The 20,935-nt window shown below is 47.8% G+C and overlaps 1 protein-coding gene across 8 annotated transcripts in view; it reads right to left on the reverse strand.

The window, feature by feature from the left end:
• Positions 1 to 324: 324 nt before the first annotated feature.
• Positions 325 to 20,935, reverse strand: part of BCAS3 (BCAS3 microtubule associated cell migration factor) — a 289,031-nt gene continuing 268,420 nt past the window's right edge. For 3 of the 8 annotated variants that reach the window (XM_085078501.1, XM_085078499.1, XM_085078500.1), the window contains 3 exons: positions 20,047 to 20,214; positions 14,696 to 14,761; positions 325 to 1,211 (listed from right to left, as the gene is read on the reverse strand). In XM_085078501.1, coding sequence (XP_084934627.1) covers positions 1,063 to 1,211; positions 14,696 to 14,761; positions 20,047 to 20,214 — 383 coding nt within the window. In that variant the 3' untranslated portion in view covers positions 325 to 1,062. Of the gene's footprint in view, positions 1,212 to 14,695; positions 14,762 to 19,999; positions 20,215 to 20,935 lie in introns of all 8 variants that reach the window. The other 5 variants (XM_085078504.1, XM_085078502.1, XM_085078506.1 and 2 more) reach the window with 4 other exon arrangements.

Genomic DNA, 20,935 nt, shown 5'->3' on the forward strand with positions numbered 1-20,935 from the left:
AGCACCTGGTCCTTTTCTCACTGAAATCAGTGGGATGGGAAGCAGGGCCCCAAACAAGGCAGGGAACTGGGTGTTGGTTTTCAAAGGTGCCAAGAAGTTTCAAGGCACACCACCTAAATTCCTAGTTTTTTAAAATCCTGTCTGTGCACACGAGGACAAGGCAAGTGGGGAGGCAAAGCCATGCTAGACTGGCTGCAGAACAGCCACTGATGGCTTTAATTAAAGTCCTCAAGGCAGTAAATACACACAGAGCTGGGACCAGGGAGATGCACAAAGCCCACCAGCCAGCCCAGTAACACTCCATGAACATTGCCATTTCAGCAGTTTCTTGTTTAACTTAGATTTATTCAATGACACATGCATTTCTGGACAGATACCCGAGTTCCAATGAACAATTTTATAACCAAATAGGAGAAATCCGTGACTGCAGTTAGTCAATTAAGTATGTTTCTAAAACACATGACTAGAAGAAAACCAGAGCAAAGAGAGAGAGAGAGAGAATTCTTCCGAAGAACAAAAAAAGAAACATTTCCATTGGTAATACTCCTGGCATCGATGAGGATCAGAGGGGAAGAAGGGCAGCAAGGAGACGCGACAAGGAAGGAATAACATCATCAACCCTGTCCACAGAAAGTCCTCCAGTTTGCAGTCTCTCCAGTTCATCCATTAATGCTCGGCACTTTCACCAACGGCGAGAGCTCCTCTGAGTTGTGGAGATTCACCTCTCGGCACGGAAAAAAAGCAGAGAACAGTTGTGAAACCATGTGCTTTGACCCAAGATGGCTTAGGAATATTTCTCCTCACCCAACCTCTTCCTGAAGACAGCGAGAAAAGAAGCTATCAGGATTGAAGATGGAGCCTCTTTGCATTGCACAGGAACACAGAGTCAAGATTTCACGGGTATGTTTGAGGAAGGTTCAAGAGTCGTCAATACTCGTCAGGGTAACGAGAAGCATCCCGCGCCGCCGGGAGCTGGCAGGTGACAGACACAGCTTGTTGGGGTTGGTGGGGCAGAGAGGCAGCTCGTTCCCTGTCTGGCTGTTTCCATGGTGGGTGGCTCACTCAGGGGAACCCCGTGGGGAAGAGGCTCAGGGGTTGGTTCTCGTTGGTCGGCAGGGGTGACCGGTAGCCGTCGAAGTTGCGGGGAATGCTGCCGCTGGTGGAACCAGAGCTGTTACTCAGCGTCTCTATGCTTCCCTCTCGCTGAAGCTCTGCACAGGAGAGAGAGAGAATGTCCTGCTTAGTGTTTGGGATAAACCCACAGTGCTCAGACAGATGCTTTGCTGACAGATCCCTCTGCTGCTGCATTGCTCTAACATTTGCTCATCGCCCTGCTTTCCTGGGCTGGTTGGGAATCGCTCCTGAGGCACGGCAGCTCCTGGTTCTACTTCTCTCCAGCTGGGCTCACAGCTGAGCTGAGCATTCCCTGCTGCCCAGCAGAGCAGGCCCTTCCCTGGGGTCGAGGCTGCTGACTCAGGACGTGTCAGAACCCCACAGTGGCGATCTCACAGCTGAACTGAGCAGAGTTCAGCTGCAGATGATGGAAAATCTTCCCTCCCAACAATGCTGGGAAGGGGGATTGGCACAGTATGCACCAGCAGTGCACAACCACTGCCATTCCCCACCTTGGGAACACCAGGGACTTTCCACAGCCCTTTATCCTGCCCAAATGGACATAAATAACTCTGCTTTTTCAAGTCAAAGAGAAAATATCCCCTTTCCTCAGCAGTGCCTCAAAGCAGCCTGGCTGTGGCTCTCCCTCTCCTGGTCACACCCACCCAGACATCGCCCCTCTCTGACCTCCCAAAGCCTTCAGTGCTCCCTAATCTCTACCCAGGAGGATTTTTGTGTGCTCAGGGCATGGTTTCCAGCCGTGGCCTCTCTGTGAGCCACTTGAACCCTGCAGTTGACTCGGTGGCCACACACAGCACCCCCCGGCAGCACTCAGCAGTGGCACGCAGCAGGGACATGAGGCAGAGCCCCAGCCATGGCTCAGGAATCCTCTCCAGGAGTGACAGTGGTGACAGGATACAAGCAATATTCTGGGGAGTTGTGATGTGCAGCCCCAAGCCTGACTTTGTCTGCTCAGCCTGGGCTGGAGGGGGTGGCATGGGGACAGGAGTTTTGGGCAAATTCCTCTGCTGCCAAGGGGGAAAGAGGAGCTGAAGGGGTTACAGGAGAGCTGGAGGACTTTTTATGAAGGCATGGAGTGACAGGACATGGAGGAATGGCTTTGAATCGAAAGAGAGGTTTAGATGGGATATTGGAAGGAATTTTCCCTGGGAGGGTGGGCAGGCCCTGGCACAGGGTGCCCAGAGAAGCTGTGGCTGCCCCTGGATCCCTGGCAGTGTCCAAGGCCAGGCTGGACAGGGCTTGGAGCAACCTGGGATAGTGGGAGGTGTCCCTGCCATGGCAGGGGGGGAATGGGATGGTCTTGAAGGTCCCTCCCAACCCAAACCTTTCCCAACCCAAACCTCTCTGTGGTTCCATGTAGCTTGGCTGGGGTGGAAAGGAGGCACAGGAGCTGCAGGAGCAGTGCCTGCTCTGCTCTCTGCTAAATATTCCTGCACCTCCACTGCCTCACCTGGGATATCTGCCCTCCTGCAAACACCACAGCAGTCCTTAGGCTGTCACTTAGACACAGTGTCACTCTGTGATAAGGACAGATCTATACACAACGTGCATGGAAAAACAAAAAGTCAGCTTTTCCCAAAAACCAAAAAGCATTCCAGCTCAGCATCCTCTGACCCTGCCCTGCTCCCCTCAGCACCTGGGCAGGCAGGGCCAGCAGCCAGGCAAGCACACACCTCGCAGCCAGGGCTGGGGGGTTTAATCCTTCATCCTGGAGGTAACCTGCAACGGAGATAATCTGCCCGGGATACAAGGAAAACAAATCAGCAGGAAGCTGATCACCCTACAAGCAGTGCTGGTAATGACCTCAGCTGGATTCATCACCACTTCTTGCAAGTGTTCAGTGAAGGAATGTCCATGTCTAAACCTCTTCATTTGCCTCACATCCTTACTCTCCCATGAGTCCAGGAAGTAAAAACAGTAATTGAAATCAGAAATGAGTGGCGTATCCCACACTAATACTGTGCTTATCCTGTCTGATTTGGGGCTTTTATCTCCCTCAGCACACAGCTGGCTTTGCTTAAAGGTCCCACGTCAGAGCTGGGGGTGCTGGGCAGCAGTGCTGGGCTCCCCCAAGCCCTGCATGGCTCCTCCTGGGGTTACTCCACTCTCTTTTCCACCTAGAACTGATTTGCAGGCAAAGTGTTTCCAGCAAAATTAGGGAGAGGGACAGGGAGAGGAGTTTTGTTTTCCTGTGGCTCCTGCATGGCTGTTTCTGTCCCCAGGGCTGAGCTCCTGCCTGTCCATCAGTGCCTGGCGAGGGACTGTGCCCTGCCCGGGTGGGATTTGGGACGATCCGGGCTCTTTTGGGGTCAGCAGGGTTTGTGCAGCTCCTGTCACCTCAGCGGGGACTGCCAGGGGGTGGCACTGCAGAGACTGATGCCAGCCTGGGAGCGGCAGGGACAGGCAATGAGGCAGGCAGAGCACAGGGATGGGGTGGCTGTCCTGAGAGTGGCTGTCCTGAGCTCCCCTCGGGATAACCTCCCAATTCCTGATGGGAATGGACAAAACAGAGAGTACAGGAGCTGATGGGAATGGACAAAACAGAGAGTACAGAGTACAGGGGATTCCCAGCCCACTCTGGGTTAGAGGGAGTCAGGCTAAAACCCGGGCAGCTCCCACACCCGAGCTGCCACCCCCAGGCACACGAGGCTGGGGGCTCTCAGACAGCCCAGCACGGCCAGCCTGCTCCTTCTGGAACTAATTACCCAGCCGGGCAGACGAGCAGTGTGTCCTGATAGCCGAGGGAGCCCTGCAGAAGTGCCGAGGCTGCCGCAGAGAGCTCTGGTGAGATCAGGAAATTGGGCTCTTGCCCTCACCCCCGGCACGGCTGGGTCACACGAGGGGGGCAATTAGCCATGACATGGCCACCAGGGGCTACCTGCCCGCTCTGCTGACCCCCAGGGCCACAGGCAGCACGGCTGTGTTTCCCCAGATTGGTCTGTTGCGTTAATAAAAAATTTTTAAAAATCTGGTGTGTAGTATTATTGTTCCTCCTAGAGCAGAGGAACATCAGTGCCATTCCCATGGGAAGCTCAGACAGGACTGGGAATGGCTCCACGACATGGGGACACCCTTCCTGTCACACAGAGAGAACTGGAGGACAATTTCTCACAGCCCCAGTGCCTGCATGGACCAAACAAGTGCAGGAGGAGCTGCACGGTGGGGCTGCTGGGAATCAGGAGAGGCAGGACCCTAAATCCACCCCAGGATGGAACAGCCAACCCCTGAAGGAGCTGAAATAGGAACACCCTCGCTGAAAAACACAAAACAGGAGCAAATCTTCACAGCAAGATGGGACTGGGGGACAGGAGAGCCCAGAGCAGCAGGGTCAGGGATCAGCAGCACTCTGGCAGAGCAGGACAGGGCTGCCCAGGCAGGGATTCTGTTCCCTTCGGTGGAGTTACGCCAGCAATGGACTTGGCCCCAGCAAGTCTGAGGGTTATTGTATCTGCATTCCCCCATGCATACACTGTCGAGATGTATTAACTTCCTTAAATGTACCAGTAAAACAACCTCTTATGATACACTTTAATGAACTTGTACAGTAGCCAACAAATTGTGCATCATATAAAACCCATTCGGCCTTATAGACTCTCTGGCTATTTTGTAATAACTGCAATTTGCTTTTGCTGAAGCAAGATAACCAGGGTTGAGAAGTCAGGCTTTGCAGAAACCTAAATATTTGATTTGGGGGGGAGTGGGTGGGAGAAGGAAGAAAGGGGCCTCTGGGAGCTATTTATGGGGTCAAAATAACATGAGACCTGCTCTTCTCGTAGCGTTTCCACCATCAAGGAAATGAAATACTGTGAGAAGACCAGCACTTGCATTATTTTGGCCCCATAAATGGCTCCCTGAGGCTTTCAGAAGCCCGTGAAAAACAAACACAAATACAAATAAATGCTAATACTGGAAACGTAAATACTAAAACCTGCCCATGTCCCCGGAGGAAACGACTCACAAAGTCCTGCCTGCCCTAAAAAAAAAAAAAAAAAAGGGAAAAAAAGACGAAGGAGCTGGAACATCTGCTGAAGCCATGAGGAGAAAGTCACTTCAGGGGAGCTGGGAACAGCTCTGCCTGTGCTTTTGACAGTAACAGTAATGGGCACCGCTGGCATCACCCAGGGTCCCAGAGTAACGGGATTTTCAGGGCAAACACACTTTCCACCACAGCAGCAGCAGCAGCAGCAAAAATCCTCATGGCTGCTGGCATGGGATGGCAAGTGGCCCTCCTGAGTCCCTAGCCCTGGGCCTGTGGGAGCCCCAGTGGGGCACCAGGGGAGCTGGAAGCAGATGTTGGCTGCTCCCTGCTTGGCATCGCTGCCCCGGCCGGGCACAGCCCTCCTGCGGGGTGGAGAGTGTTCCAGGAGGAACTGAAAACGAAACCTCGCAGGAAACACTGCTTTCTGCTGATATTCCCGACTGCCATGCTGCAGCCAGGCTGTCCTGGCCCTTGGTCCTGTGCCCAGGAGGAGGAGGAGGAGCTGCTCTGGGGACAGCTTGGGGTCTGCAGCTCTGGGGTTGTGGTGCCACTCGGGGTCCCACCAGGCGGCTGCACCCTCCGTTCCAGAAAGCCCCAGGAACTGTCAAAGGACCCCATCACATCCAGAGAGGTACAGAGCCCTGCCAAGCCTAAATGTGAAACCATTTCATAGGGCACATTAATTCAATGCCTGAAGAAAATCCATACAGCCCTCTTTTGCCCGGAACACTCATAAATTATGCTGCCTTCCCCAGCCGTGCTCTCCTCTAGTGGTCCACTCGAAGCCCCGCTATCTCCTTTATGTCTACTCAAAAATCTCCTCTCCAGTGCATTATTTCTTCTAATGGTTTTTCCTTTCTCTCCCATCCGCCTTCCCCTCTTCAAGCACAGTTTGAAAATATCCTCCCCAAACCATTTTCTGGAGGAGCTGACCCTTTCCTCTTACCTACAGAGGGGCTGCCCGGGCTCTGCTCGGGATAACTGATACAATGACAGCAGCCTGATGTGTCAGGGCAGCGGGGAAGCGGCAGCAACTCTGAATACAAGAATTATTCTTCATCATCTCAAACTGTCACAACACATTACCCTCAAAGCCGCAGCTCGCTGAAGGAGTGACCCTGGACTGAATGGGAGAGTGCTCGGGGAAAGAACTAATTGTAGCCTCTTTTCACACGTCAGTCACTTTTCACAGCACCAAGCCTTTCAAGCTCAACTAATGTCAAGTTCCCTTTTCCTTTTGCTGGGCTGAGTATTTCTGATTTTTAAGGATGGCATTTTTAAAGGAACAAGGTCTCTGGCGAGGGATGAGGCCAGGGAGGGGAGGGAAGGAAGCGTCGGAGCGAGCACGCATCAGAAAGTCCATCAGACGCCCAAAGACTCGTTAGGAATTAGACAATTAACAAGTAGGAATGCAGGAAGTGGGGTAATGGCCAGCAGAGCTCGAATCTCCTCGATTTCATTTCTGTCATTCACAGCAATTATTTTGGGGAAGTTTTCAGGCTCTGCCGTGCGCCGAGGAGCCACAAAGGCGGGAATGTCCTCAGCCCTTCCCAAAATGAGGTGTGGGACAGGAATTCTCCAGGGCTGGGGGGAGAGACACAAGGTGCTGCTCACTAAACCACCTCCCCACATCCATGGGGGCTTCTGAACAAACAGCTAAAAGGCAAAAATTCAAGGCTTGTTTTAAAATCCAAGACAATTCCCTTCCTTCTGGAGGAGATTCCCTCTGGGAATGCCAGCCTGGTCCATGATCTGGCCAGGCACACACAAGGGCTCTTCATGCCTCCTTGTCTCTGACTGAAATCCTGACATCTTCTGTGGCAAGGACTATTTTTTCACTCTCACATTTACACAATACCCATCACGGGGGACTCGCAGAACTGACTGGGGCTTCCTGAGTGTTACTTATTAACTGTAATGAATAATAATTATGGAGCTTCTGCCATCTGGATTCTCACTCAAAAGGGCCCTATTTAAAGGCAACGCTAAAAGGCAATTTGTATGAACACAATGGAAATCCTGAGGATCTCTTAAACTGTTTGTAATTTACACAACGCTCCCCAGTGAATGGGTGAGTTAAACATTTTAATTTCACTGATTGCTGCTGAAGGGAGCAGGATGTGCTCCCCCGGAGGAGCTCACACCGACACTTGTCCAGGGAAACGCTCCATCTTTCAGGATTCAGACAACATCCCGAGCTCTGCTGGATGCTTTTGGCACTGTTTCTGCTGCAACGTTCCCTCTGAGCCACTGCTGCTGCCTGGGACACACGAGGTGGGGAAGAGATCAAGAGCTGATGTGAGGTCGGGATGCAGAAATATGGGGATTGAGAAATATTGGGATGCAGAAATATGGGGATGCTTGGAAATTACGTTGCTGCTACTGCACTTGGAGGTTTTTCTTGAGTATTCCCTTGTTTGTTTTTTTTCCCTCCTTATGAAATGCAATTATGCTAACGAGGGAGCTCTAATTATAATCCAGCACCCTTGGCGGCTGCTCAGAGCCAGGAGCTGCAGAGCTGGCTTCAGCTCCAGGACCTGCTGGCAGGGAGGGCACAGGGGGGCACTGCACCCCCGGGGGAACCTGTGCTTTTGGGCATTTGGATGAGCAAAAATCGCTAATATTGAATTGCAGAGAAACGAAAGCACCGAGTCCTCATTAAAAATATTAATTTTCCAAGCTGGTTTTAATTCGAGATGGCTGGAATTTCTGGGGAGGTGTATTTGTGTGTTGCTCCTTTCTAAAGGGAGCGTGGGCAAAAAGTCAGTTCCCAGTTTCATATATTGCTATGATTACAATTTAGTACTATCATGATAATGTTTAAAAGTCAATTAAAGCTCTCCGCTCCAAGCCTTGTGCCAATTTACCTGCAGTGTCACCCAGTGGGACCAACTTCCTGTGATGCTTTGGGTGCCTGTGACAGACTTGCTCCACAGAAATGTTTAATTTTTTTCTTTTTAAAAAATTAAAAATGTTTTAAAATCTCTTCAAAAGAGGAAACAAAAAAAATTTAAAAAAAAAAATTAAAACTATGGCATTTGAACACTGAAAATCAATTCCCATGTTAAAACTGTCTCATCCTGTCACAACCTGAAAGACGTCGAGACGCCACAAAAGCACCTCCATTAAATTTGCAAGTAAAGAAGACTGGGAAACACTGCCTGAGCAACTTCTGTGAAATCAGGATTCAGTGGCCTATGTAAAATATTAGCTCCTGTCAAACTTCCTTACAGTAACTCCAATGCTGAATCCACACAGAGTTGGTTCCTGCCGTGCACTCGGAGATCAAACCTGGCATCTTGGAACAGAGCTGGCAGCATCCAGCAAGGACATGGGCAGCTACAGGAGGCAGGAGAGAACCAGGGGAGTGAAGACTGAGCCTTCTGAACATCTGAGCCCCTCTGAGACCCCAAATCTCATTTCCAGTGCCTGATTGCACTGCTGAGATGCCAAACAACTTAACACTTACAAAGCAGGAGGACACCTGAGCTCACAGGAATGGCTGGGCCTGCTTCAGGCACAGAGATGGGTGAGAAAAGGACAGAACATTTCCTGCATGAACTTCCAAACAGGTTGTTTACTCCTTTAAAAAGAGAGCCCAGAAAGCTCCAAGCCCATGGAGTAGGAGACCCAAGACTTTGGCATCTCGCCAGACTTGACTCTGAGCATTTTATGGAAGGTTAAAAGTGCACCAGATAAAGGACTGGCATTTAGAGGGAGAATATTCTTCAAGATAGGCACTTTCACAATGACTTCCAGTGCTTTTAAAAAATAATCTCAAGTTTCCTAGAGCTGTAAGTATTTTTGTGAAGAGGTTTAGGATGTTTTCCTACATAAATGGCTCTTCAGAAGGATGAGTTGCCGATTTTAGCCAGCATGTGAAATTTCAAAAGCGATGACACTCAAATTGAAAATCATTTCTGTAGCACATCACATCCTGCAAGCCTACAACTCCTTGTGCAAGATTTACAGATGAGGTTTCAGGATGAATATGCAGCTTGGGTTTAAAAGAATTCTCTCTTACCCCATGCTGAAAGTTTCACTATGTTGCTGCTACTACAAATTCCTGTAAGATGTCCTATAAGGAATACAGGCTTTCCTGTGCCACCCAGTGAGTGGGGACAAGTTTTTTAATGCATTTAGGCAGAACCATCTTGCATCTCCAGTTACGCAAGCAGCACATCTGTGTATATCAGCCCAAAAGCATTCGCAGAGAAAACACTGTATTAAAATTCCTGGGTTTGGTCTCTCATTCCCAGGGTTATGGGAGTGCCTCGGATTGCTCAACACTGACCCCTCTGTCAGCCTCTACTCCACGAAGGAAATTACAAATTCGAAGTAAAATGTGTGTTTGTGACACCTACCACGTCCTGCACCCACTGAACTCTCAGGATGTTGCTCAGAAATGTTGGAGGCAATGCTGCTATTCCTGGAACATCCTCTATCCAGAGCAGGTGTGGATCTGAGCATCCCCTTCCCTCCAGAGCTGGAGCACTCGAGTCCCAGAGGTGGCTGCAGCAAAGCCCCTGTGCAGCATGGGGTGGCCAGGAGCCCTCAGGGGGTGCTGGGAGTCCTTCCTCCTCCTCCTCCTCCTCCTCTTTGGGCTCACAAAAACAGTCCCAGCAAAAGAGCTGGGTGAGGAAAAGCTGTCTGAAGGTCAAGAGCACAAACCTGGAGATGACCTCAGGCTCTGGGCAGTGACTGCTGACACGCAGCATGAGAACTTCACACCTGACCCTCCAAATTTCAATTCCTTCCACATCTAAGACCTAATTCTTTCCTCTCTCTGTGATACCACCTCAGCATTGCTCCTCCTTAAAACCCCTCAGGTAGGAAAACAAGGCCTGAGGTGAACTCCAGAGCTGAGTCTGTGCATCTCCCACATGTGCTCTCTGTGCTCCTGACACAAACACACTGCCGAGCTCATTTCAAAAGTATAAGATTACAAAGCAGAGCAGTTCTGGCACAACTTCTAGTACTTCTGACACAAAGTGGCCTTTCGGGCCAGTGAGAGGCTCTGGGCTGTTCCCCTGGTGCAGATTGATGCTGAGAAGGAAGCTAGACCAGACTGGAATTTGGGTTGGATTCAAAGGAAAAGTTAAAAAGTTTTTTTTTTGGGGGGGGGGAGAGCAGATGCTCAGCTGGTCCAAATCAGGAGAGTTTAGTTGAAGCTCACGAAATGATGTCACCACAGCCTCAGCCCTAAACAGTTCAAGGCTCTCGAGCTGGGAGAGCTCAGGTGGAGATCAGAGTCTCCTCCTCTCTCTTCCCTGGCAGTGTTTAGTGTCACTGAGGAACTCCAACCCCAGTTCCGAATGCAATTTATTTAGTTTATTTGGTCAATTATTTTAAAGATGATGTTGACACGGCTGCTTCGAGCAGAGCACTTTTGTAAATGCAGCCCTAATTTTACAGAGCTCACAGTCATTCCCTTAAAATCACAGCTCTACCTTGGCTGAGTAGTAACCCAGCCTGCAAAAACAACAGCCCAATTGGGGCTCAATGCTCTTGCAGGGCTGCTTGAGGCTCTTAACACACTCTCTCTTATTTATATAGCTCCAAATTCTGATGTTGGATATAAATATGAAAGAACCTTGATAAAAATGACATTCAAAGCTTAATTCATCCCTTTGTTAATGGAGCTGTTGAACGCAGCAATTCACATTTGTGCTCCTGAAACCAGGAGGCAGCTGGAAATAGTAAATCCGGCAGGTTTTTTTTTCCCTTTTAAAAGTCGTATTTTAAAAATGGTTTCAAGCATTGATTCTATTATGCTTCATCTTTGTAGCTGCACTCTTCCAAACGTGGGGTTGAGCTGGTGGAAGGGAACTCTGGGTGAAATCTGAAGGACCTGATGGCAAACCAAGGCATTCCTCTGGCCACATCCCCCAGAAAAAGCAATTTAAATCAGCTCAGGCTGGGCAGACTCTGCCTGGTATTTGGGCAGTGAGGTTCACAGAACTCCTCATGTTAGTCTCTTCTGCAGAGTTTTTTGCTCACATTTTGATGGGTGACCCTGCCAGCACCTTCCTGCCTGCAGCCTTCCCAGAAAAACAGCTTTGGGAAGAGCTGGAGAAGTGATGCTGACCCTTTGTCTTTCACAACACCATCGAGTTTTGGTGTAAACACAGAGTTCATGTGTTGGGCAGTTACTGAGAAAGTCACTGACCAAGGGAATAACAAATAAATATCGGAAACAAATAAATAAGAGAAGATGGGGTTTGAGCTGTGGGGGTCTTTTTGGAAAATGGGATGAAATGGCAGTAAACAGTTCATGTCCTGGAACAGGGACGTGACACGCCACCACCAGCAGCAGGAGCTCCCAAATTCCAAATTCCTTCCCCAAGAGCAGAGAGCTGCTCCTAAAATTCACCCCCTGTCTGCATGGAAAATTAATTTTTTTAGCAGTTTTTACTCTTTTTATAAGTTACCTCACACGTTCCCAAGCACAAAACCACTGGTGATGTCACTTCAGAGGGCACCAGCAGAAACACAGAAAAAAGCAGCTGGTTTATGATCTTTCTGTCTTTATGTTTTGCCTCAATATATTTTTCATTCTCCTTGAATGCACAACTTTTACACAGCCCCATTTTCACAGAAAGAATCCCCTTTTTGGGGTCTCAACTACCTGCATATGCCTGAATCCTTTCCCCTTTCGTGGGGAAGCTTCAAACAAGCTTTCTTCATTTCCAAAACGCTTCCAACCAATTTGTCATTTTCCTTCCTCTTCTTTTTTTTTTTTTGGTTTTTTTTGGTCAGTGCACACAATATTGAGCAATAAGAACCAGAGGAGGATGAAAAGTGCTGCAGCTTGAGAAGGGAGCTCAGGATATGATTCCTCCTCACCGGATGCCTGGAAGATGTCACTGAAATTCTCTCTCCCTTAGTGCAACCCGTGTGGAGCCAATATGAACTCCCAGCAAAGTGCTTAAAACCCCATTATTTATAATAACTGTTAAATGATGAGACATTGTTTACCCAGATCGCAAGATAAATTCTCACTTACAGAATGCTTGCCTGACTGTCCTGAACGTCATCTGGTTTTTATTTGAATGCAAAATGAAATTAGGCTCCCAATAACACAGCAGAAGAATTCAATAAGATGGGGCTTTTCACTTACAGTTTAATATTAACATTTTCCCATAAATGTTAATGAATAAAAGTCTACTGTTTTATGTATTATCCATGGTGGGGAGACAGCAGGCTAGGGATGGAAGGAAAGCTAATCTTTTCATACCACAAATTAGGATATATACTTCAAGGAGGCCTAAGTGTTCCCAGCATTGCCAAGGACCTGGCTACAACCTCCTTCCTCCAGGGGAGCCACCAGAGCTGGATTATTGGGAAAACCAGGTGATTTTCTGTGTGATATTCTGTGGGAGAAAGGGGCAGGGGTGATGGGACAGGAGGGCACAGCTGCAGGCTGCATGCAGGGATGATGTGGCATCTGGAGGGACAAGGACCTGGAGCTGGCAGAGGTGGCATTTTGGAGCTCCCCAAAGCACCAGGAGCAGATCATGGGGTGGAAGAGGAGCTGAGAGGACTGCAAAATGCTTTGCATTGTTTTGGCTCTCAACTCTCCATTTCCTGCAGAGGGTTTGCTGTGTTAATGTGGATTTTGCTGTTTGGTGACTCATACCTCATCCTACCTCTCTAATAAGTGTTCATTTAACAGTTCAGCTGCTTAACAATTTATTGCACAAATGGGTTTCCATCCCACAGCCTCCTCTCCCATCTCCCCTGGAGAGGGCAATGCATAGTTTATGAGAGATTGGTGATGGCCTGTGCTGCACTTCCCAAAAAATCAGCAATACTCAGCAGCTCTCTGGGGCTGCTGGGCCTGGGAGGAGGGACAGGAACTGTCTTGTCTTTATTCTGCCACCACCTCAGCAGCTGCAAGGAGTTTTGGCTCACAAAACAGCTGTAAAAATACCAGTCCTGGTTCAAATGCTGGGAGACGAGGGCTCTTATACTTACTGAGAGAGATATGCTTGCCATAAGTCACATCCTACACAAAAACACCATAGAAATGACTCCTAAAAGGAATGACAAGGTAATTATAGAAATTACAGATGGAAAAATCCTGTTGTCTCCTGCCCCTTTCCCAGTGTGGGACAGCTTGGTGTGGGGCAGACTTCAGGCCTTGGACTTTTAAAGGGAAGATTTAATAAACACTGAGAAATATTTCTAAATATTTAGCAAACCCAAAATAACAGATTTCCGAGCCAAGCTGTGCAAACAGAAAAAAATGAATTTAGAAAACTTGTTAAAAGCCAACAGCTTTTGCTGTTGCACCAAAATAGATTTGGGTAGCAAGAATCACCTCCTGGGCAGGATGCTGGGAGCAGAGCTGGGAGGATGCTCAGCCCTGGCTGGAATACCTACCCTGGCTCTCTTCTTGTTCCCCCTGGAATCAACAGCAGAAGCCTCAGGGATGCAAACAGCTTCATGCTTTAGGAAGGACTCAACAGACAACCAAGTGTGAGCAAAGCCAAGCTAGGCAGGGCAGAGCTCTGAATTTTCCTGTGAAATTCTGGAGTGCTGCAGTTAATTTGCTCAGTCATTAGGAGGAAAAACCACAACCCCAAGCAAACCAAAAAAGCCCAACACAGCAACAAATCTCTAAGGAAAAAGGGAACTGTGTCTCTGCTTTTGAGACAAAGCACTGCAAGAAAAATGTTCAGTTCCAATAATGTCATAACCTGATTACATCCTGACCAGAAGAGCTAAAACACTTGCAGAACAATGAGTAAGAAATTAAGTTTTAAATTGAGTGCTGGCCCTATCTCGTGTCACTTCTTTATATTCCAGTAGAAAGGACACTGCTGAGCTCATTTCATCTCGAGCAGAGTGAGATGCCTGGATGCAAACACCATTTAGTCATCTCCTATATGTTCCTCCCCATTTCTTTCTCCGGGAGGAATGACAAATCCAGAAATGTGACTGCACTTTGTTTTATTATGATATTGATTTTTCCTGCAAAGGCAAAGTGCATTTATCCCCCAGGTCTGTGTGCTGGCAGGGAAGGGTTAACAAAATGTTTATCACAAAGCTGGCTTCAGAGTTGAAAGTAATGTGATCAGTAATGAATTTTGTGTTACATTAGGTTGTATAAATGGACAGACAAGCGCAGACAACAAGTGGCCAGGAGTCGGGGCTAATCTAATGATGTAAAAATAGAGACAGCACCAATTATACTTGGGGCCAGCTCAGAGCTCCTGCAGGGACTGCAAATGAATAGGTACAAATCAAATTACTGACTAATAGACGCACTACAAGAGAGGGCAGTCAATGCTAAATACATTAGGGCCTTGTGACCTCTCTGCTCTGAACAGCAGAATCCTAAATTTGACTTAAAAAAAAAAAAATCAAAGAAACTCTTGTTCGTTTAAGGAGAGCAACAGAACAATGTTATTTGTGAAATGACTTGAGACACTTTGATATTTTTTTTGGTTTGTCCCCCTATGGCCACGTTAGGTATGCAGCCCTTGGAAAGCTGAGAGAGGGTTTGCTTTTAGAACAAGGAAAAATACTCTTTGTGCAGAAGTTAAGACCTGATAACAATACAGTTATTTTACATACCAAAACATTTCAAAGCCATGTGCCTCTTTGTGGTGATGTTTTTTACTGCTACTTCACGGGCTGTGTCTGTATCAAAAATAAAATATTTCTTTAAAAAATGCCTTGATTGAATAAGAAGAAAAAGAAAAGGAATCTCCCCACACCACAGTCGAGAATAAGCAAATGCAGTTGATCAAGTTGTTATCAAATGGCAGAAAGTCAGAGTTGTCTTGTGGCATCAGTGCTCCCTTTAGAATTTTCCTACAAACAGCAATGAACCTGAATTCACACCAGGAGTATTCATGGTATCAGCATTCACACCTCCTCCCCCTTCAATAATGTATGACCTGGAAGAAAGAAATTCCAGTAACAGCTCCCAGGGCTGGTGGCAAGACTGGATTTGGAGACATGGGGAATTCCTTGGGAATTAAAAATGCCCTTGCTGGGGCTGCCAGGGCTGTGGGATGGGGCTGCTCAGGGACACCCTTGGGCAGGAGAGAGCAAGAAACCCACACTGAAGTGCTCAAAATATCCCAAAATGTGTGCAAGGCCAATGCTCCTCTCATCCAGCACTTCAGAAATGATGTCTCCTAAAGACCCAGAATTTTCCTTGCTTTTCAACCAGACCTATCCAAAAAACCCTTTTGTAGGAAGAACTGCACTGAGCTCTCAGACTTGTTGGAGGGGGTAATTCAATCTCTGACCCTGAGATGAATGTTCTGGAAGTTCAAAGGCTGCTTTTAGCATCCAGGTTATTTGATCCACCAGTGGGTTTGCTGCCCAAGCTGGTTTTGCACTGAACCTGTGCAGAAATGCTCTTCAGAGGGAAAATCATTTGCTCTGTGTTTCTGTAGCCATGTCTGGGTTAGGATAAAAACCAACTGAGGAGAAAGAAGGGGAAAGTTGTCTTGGAAAAATTAAAAGGAAGAGGAAGAAAGGAAAGAAGGGAACAGAGGGAGGGAAGGAAAGAGGGAAGGGAAGCACCACTGGAAGTTCTGACTCTATAAAGGGCTGATCCTGTTCCTGAAACTCAATGTACAGGTGCATCTCTGTCCAGGTGGCTGCTGATCTTTGAGCACAGCTTGGATATATGGATATTTTCTGCTTTGGAAAAACCCCAGCAAGGACGGTCCTTGCAAGGGAACTGCTGCCTCCCTCTCCTCCCTCTGCTTCCCACCTCAGCCAGGAACACCAGGAAATGGGTGCCTCCACTCCTCCAACCCCCAAATTTCACAGGAAGATTTCCAAAGCAAAGCTCAGAGGTGTCCAGAGCCACGTCAGGCTGGTGTGAGCACAGGGCTTTGGCTGGAGCCCAGGATCCAAAGTGCCTGCAGCACCAACCCCGGCTTTCCTGCAGGCCATTCCCTAGCAGCACCTCTAATTAGCTCCACTTACTTACATCCCATTAATCAGGTTAAAGAGTTTGCTCCAACATACGAGCTTCCTTCATCGCATTATGAGTTTGTTCATGAAGTTTGGAAGGAATCCAGGCGGTTTCCTCCAAGGGCCAGAGGTGCACCTAACTGTGCCATGGGCTTCTCATGGCTGAGAGCTGACAGGCGTGGAGTTTTGGGAGAAATGTGCATTTCAAAAAACATCCTGTTTCGCAGATTGTAATGGCTTGCTCCTCTGTTATAGACTAGTTTTAAATGCTATGCCTAGAAATTATGAAAATACATTGGAAAGTTTAAAAACGTCCTCGCTGAAGGAATAGGTGAACCAGAGGATTTACTAATTACAGCATTTTTGGAGGGAAAGATTTCTAGCCTGAGCTGGAAATTTCTTCCTGTCCAGCTTAAGTGGAATCCTGTCAGAGATATTTGTCTCCTAGAAGCACAGTTTCATAAATCACAGTTCTAGGGTGGCTTTTTTTGAAGGGAATGCAACATGAAGCTCCAGCACACACTTAGGAGCTGCACTGCAAATATAAATATTGTAGCTGCTTGAAAACAAAGCTTTGCAAGCAAAAGAGGGCACTGACCACTAAGATTTGTGAGAAGGCTTCCATCATTTTTTTTCTTTTCAGTGAGAGCTTGACAGAAACTGAAACAGCAAAACCATCTTTTTGCATCTTTGCCAATTTACGCCTTCTTTGGGATTAAATGTGTATCTGGGCTGACAGCTTATGTACAGCAGACTCCACTCCAGATAGACATGGGTCGTCTGAATGATTGGATAACAAGGGGAAAAGCTGGTTTCCCAATCAAGTCAACTGGCTGGATGGCTGGAGTTATCATTTAGGTCACAAGAAAAGGAGATTTTTGGAGAGGTCATTTTCCAGATCTGCTTCTTCTCCCACCCACTGTCCGACAGCCCCTGGCACCCAGTTGGAGGTGGGAAAAACCCACCTAATCCCCTAATTCCTTGCAAAAGCCAGATTTTTCCTCATGTTTTTAGCATCCTCCAGGTTGATATTTGCGCTCTGACCAACCTTTGGCTCATTTTCTGTCTCTGCCAGCAGCCAGGGTTATGTTGCCATCCCTGCTTTGCAATGCAACTGGGCAGGTACAGAACAAAGATTCTGGGAATGTCTGCTGCCCCAAAGTGTTCTGTGCACCACAAGCACACACTTCCTCCACACCATGCAGCCTATCAGCCCTGATTTCTATATAAATCGACGTGTCAGCTATGCCCTAACAGTTAAGGCATTAAAAGAATCTATTTATCTCTTGCCATTAAGTGCATGTCAGGACCAGTTGAGCACTTGACAAAGCCTCACTGTCCACCTTACTGCCCAGTTTTTGTCCACACATTGGACCTCAGCACTGCATGTGCACAAATCTTCACAGTCTCAGTTAGAAATTTCGAATAATTCGTCTTGCAGTTCAAGTAAGACTGCAAGTTTTGTTAAATCTCTGCAAAATCTATTTAAGGACTGAAGAGAATCCAAGGAGCACAAGGAGGGGTTAAAGCATGTGTAACACAAAGGCATGAACAAGTTAAAGTAAGTTATTTAAGGATTATAAATATCACAATTTTGGGTCCAATGCAGAAATTGAAACACTGGTTTTGAAAGCAGCAGCGAGATAGAAATCAACTCCCAACAAACAAACCTCCAGTGTCCTTTTCTGCTCAATTCTTTGCTGTCATTCCACTCTGGTGAGTGGGCAGCAAGGAAGAAAACTGAGTTTTTTCAAAGATAATTCAGCTCAGCTGAGTTTGGTTACAATATAAGTGGTTTGGGGGAAGTGAAAACTCTCCTGCTTGCTCTGAGCCAACAAAGACACCTCTTTTTTGAAGTGAGGGTAATGCAGCTCCAACACTTATCTCTGCCCATTTATTAAGCAGCAGACAGAGGTGAGCCCTGCCCTGTGCTCCCCAGCCTGAGGAATGGTGCTGGCAGGCAGCTCCAGTCCACTCCCTCAGCAAGTGCAGCTCTCCAGGTACATCTGAGCAGGAGAGAACTTTTTCTGTCTGTCTGCTGAAGAGGAACAGCTCAAGAGCTGTTAGGGGATGGAAGTGGAAAGGGCACGGGAGTTCAGCGCCTTATCACCAGGTTTTCTCTGCTGCTCTGAGTCACCACATGCCCAAATCCTGAGAATAAAGCGTGTTAGTGGTGGGGAGGATCCCACGACAGGCAGGGAAACCCAGAGTGTTAATGACAGGGAGAGGAGGGCACTGGGATGGGGTGAGTTGGGTCAGTGCTCATGTTACTCATTATTGCTGCCTACAATCGCTGCTCTGAGATGGCATCTATCTTACACTCATTAGGGAGATTTATGGCTCTGCACTAAGAGCTGGGAGAAATCTCTTTGGATGAATATTAACTCAGTGATGGCATCTTTGTAAACAGCTCCTTTCTGTCTTTACACCTGCAGCACTGGGAGATTCATCTTATGCCAAAGAAGTTGGAACTCGCTGCCATCAGCTGAGTTTGGTGAAAATGGGAGGGAAATTGAGAGCTCTGTCTCTGACAAAGTTCCAGGGCAGTCAGTCACCCTAACCTGGCACATCTGGAAGGCTTCAGCTTTCAGAGGAGGTATTCCCCTCACCTTTCCCCTTCCATGCACAGCCTGAGGGGTGCTGGCCCATTATCAGCAGAGGATACCCTCCCAAAGTTCACACTGATCACAGCATGGGTCAGTAAGTGATGAAATATGTGCCTTTCTCTACTTTCACAGCCTGCTTTTTCCACCTTCCCAGCTCTTTACAGACACGAGCTGATTAAATCCCACACCAGCAGTGTGAGGCAGCTCTATCCCCACTGCACTGATGGAGTCATGGACATGTGAAATGTGTTGTCCAAGGCAAAAAGCTGGGGACGATTTGCACCAGAGCTGTAGCAGATCAACACTTAGTGTTCAAACAACTCTTTCTGTTAACACCAAATCTCAACACATCCTTTGATTTCACCTCTCTCAAGATGGAAATCAAAGGAGGGGCAGTTGGGAAGGTGACAGTTTGGGTTATGAAGGTGCTTCTGCTGCTGCCTGTACCTACAGACAAGGGCTCAGATCCTGCTCCTCCAGGCTGTGGGAAGTTGCAGTTTGATACCTGCTCCACAGTGACCCACCTGGGATGTAGGATCAGCCCTGATGGGAGAGACTTTTCGAGGAGCAGGAAGAGCTCAGAGCAGCACAAGACCCTCAGTGATACCCGAGGGCAAGAGCAAAAGGAAGAGACACCTCCTGCTCTTCCTGCAAAACCCTGTGTTGGCATTCCCACACCTTCCTGCTGGTTTCTCCTCTCCTGCCTTCCCTGGCAAGCTGCCAGCAGAGTGACAAGCGAGCTGGTAGCTGATGTGAGGAGCCACCACCACTATGAGGTGTTTTTACTGGAGGTGTTTTTTGGAACAAGTGGGAATTAATGGAGACAATAAAGCCGCAGTCACTGCGCTTTGATTTCTGAGCATCTCCTACCACGGGGCCTCCTGTGACAGAGTAATCTCTGATGTGCCATTCCATTTACTTAAACAGATGATACAATTTATCAATATAATGGACACTGATGAAGATGGATTAATTTGGATTACAGAACCAGCACTTCACAGTGGCTCTATTCAGGACACAAAATGAGGATATGTGTGGTTATGACATTGTTTGGAGCAGGGTGAGCAAGGGCAGCAATCTGCACAAGGATGCTCCTGAGCTGGCAGGAGGGGAGGGAGGAGAGTCCTAGCTATATGATAAGGAAGCCTCATGTGCCAATATCTCAGACTGTGTTTATGTCCTCTACCACTAATATATTTTTATATATGACTTCTGTCCCACCAAGATCCCCACAAAAGCCAGTTAACCAGAGAGAGAGAGAGAAGAGCGTACAGAGAAAAGGAAAAGCCAAACTTAAAAAACCCAAAACAAAACAAAAAAATTAAATAAAAATCACCATTGGGTGAGATGTACGTGATCTCTGATCACACCTCTTCTTTGTACCTGTTCCTGATCCCACCATGTCCCTGCTGGGTGACTCGCACATGGCGTCGGCCAGGCGCTCCCGCAGCCCCTCCTCGCCGTGCTCCATGGACGACATGTGCCGCAGACCAAAGTTCTCCGGCCAGCTCCCACACACCTCCAGCAAGGTCACGCTCCGGTCAAAGGCACCTGCAGCAGACAGAAGGGACATGTGTGGGACAGCTGTGGGACAGCTGTGGGACACCTGGGGGACACCCTGGCATCAACCTGCTGCTGTTTCAGGTACCTACAAAGCATACGAGTTCAAATGTTGGTCTTACAGAGCTCTAAGTATGGACCAGCTTTGACCAAGCAGCTGCAAGCAAAAAAATTATTGAGAATTAAATTAAAATACAGATGCAATTCTGGTCTCACACTGGTGAGAGTCGGGAAAGCAGCACAATAACACAAATGTGAACGGCCCTAGAAATTATTTTTAACCCTAGAAAGTATTTTTCAAGTTGATCAGTCTTCCACTGGGCTGCTGCTGAGATTCTTCTTCCCACTCCTCATCTTGGACAATGGAAAGAGTCATTTTGTCTTTGCTAATGGGCAGAAATTTTAGCTAAAATCCCTTTCTTGCTCCGAAACAGAGAAGTGCAGCAGCATGGCAGAGCTGCCTCGTGTCTGATGAAGGAAGAAACGAATCCCTTGCCTCAGTCTGGGATATCTGTGGGTTTTCTCTGCTCCTGCACTGGGAAGTTTTAGGCCAAACATGCTCCAACAGAGACTCATTCAGCAGCAGCACCTACTGAAGACTGGCTCTTGTGAGGGAGTGCACGTACCTACAAAAGACCCTTCAAATAATTCCTTGACTTGCAGTTATTACCTCATTCACAGCAGGGTATGATGCTCTGCCGAATGCAAAGAT

The sequence above is a fragment of the Lichenostomus cassidix genome, chromosome 19 (assembly GCF_008360975.1).
Source record: "Lichenostomus cassidix isolate B80296 chromosome 19, HeHo_3.0, whole genome shotgun sequence".
NCBI lineage: Eukaryota > Metazoa > Chordata > Aves > Passeriformes > Meliphagidae > Lichenostomus > Lichenostomus cassidix.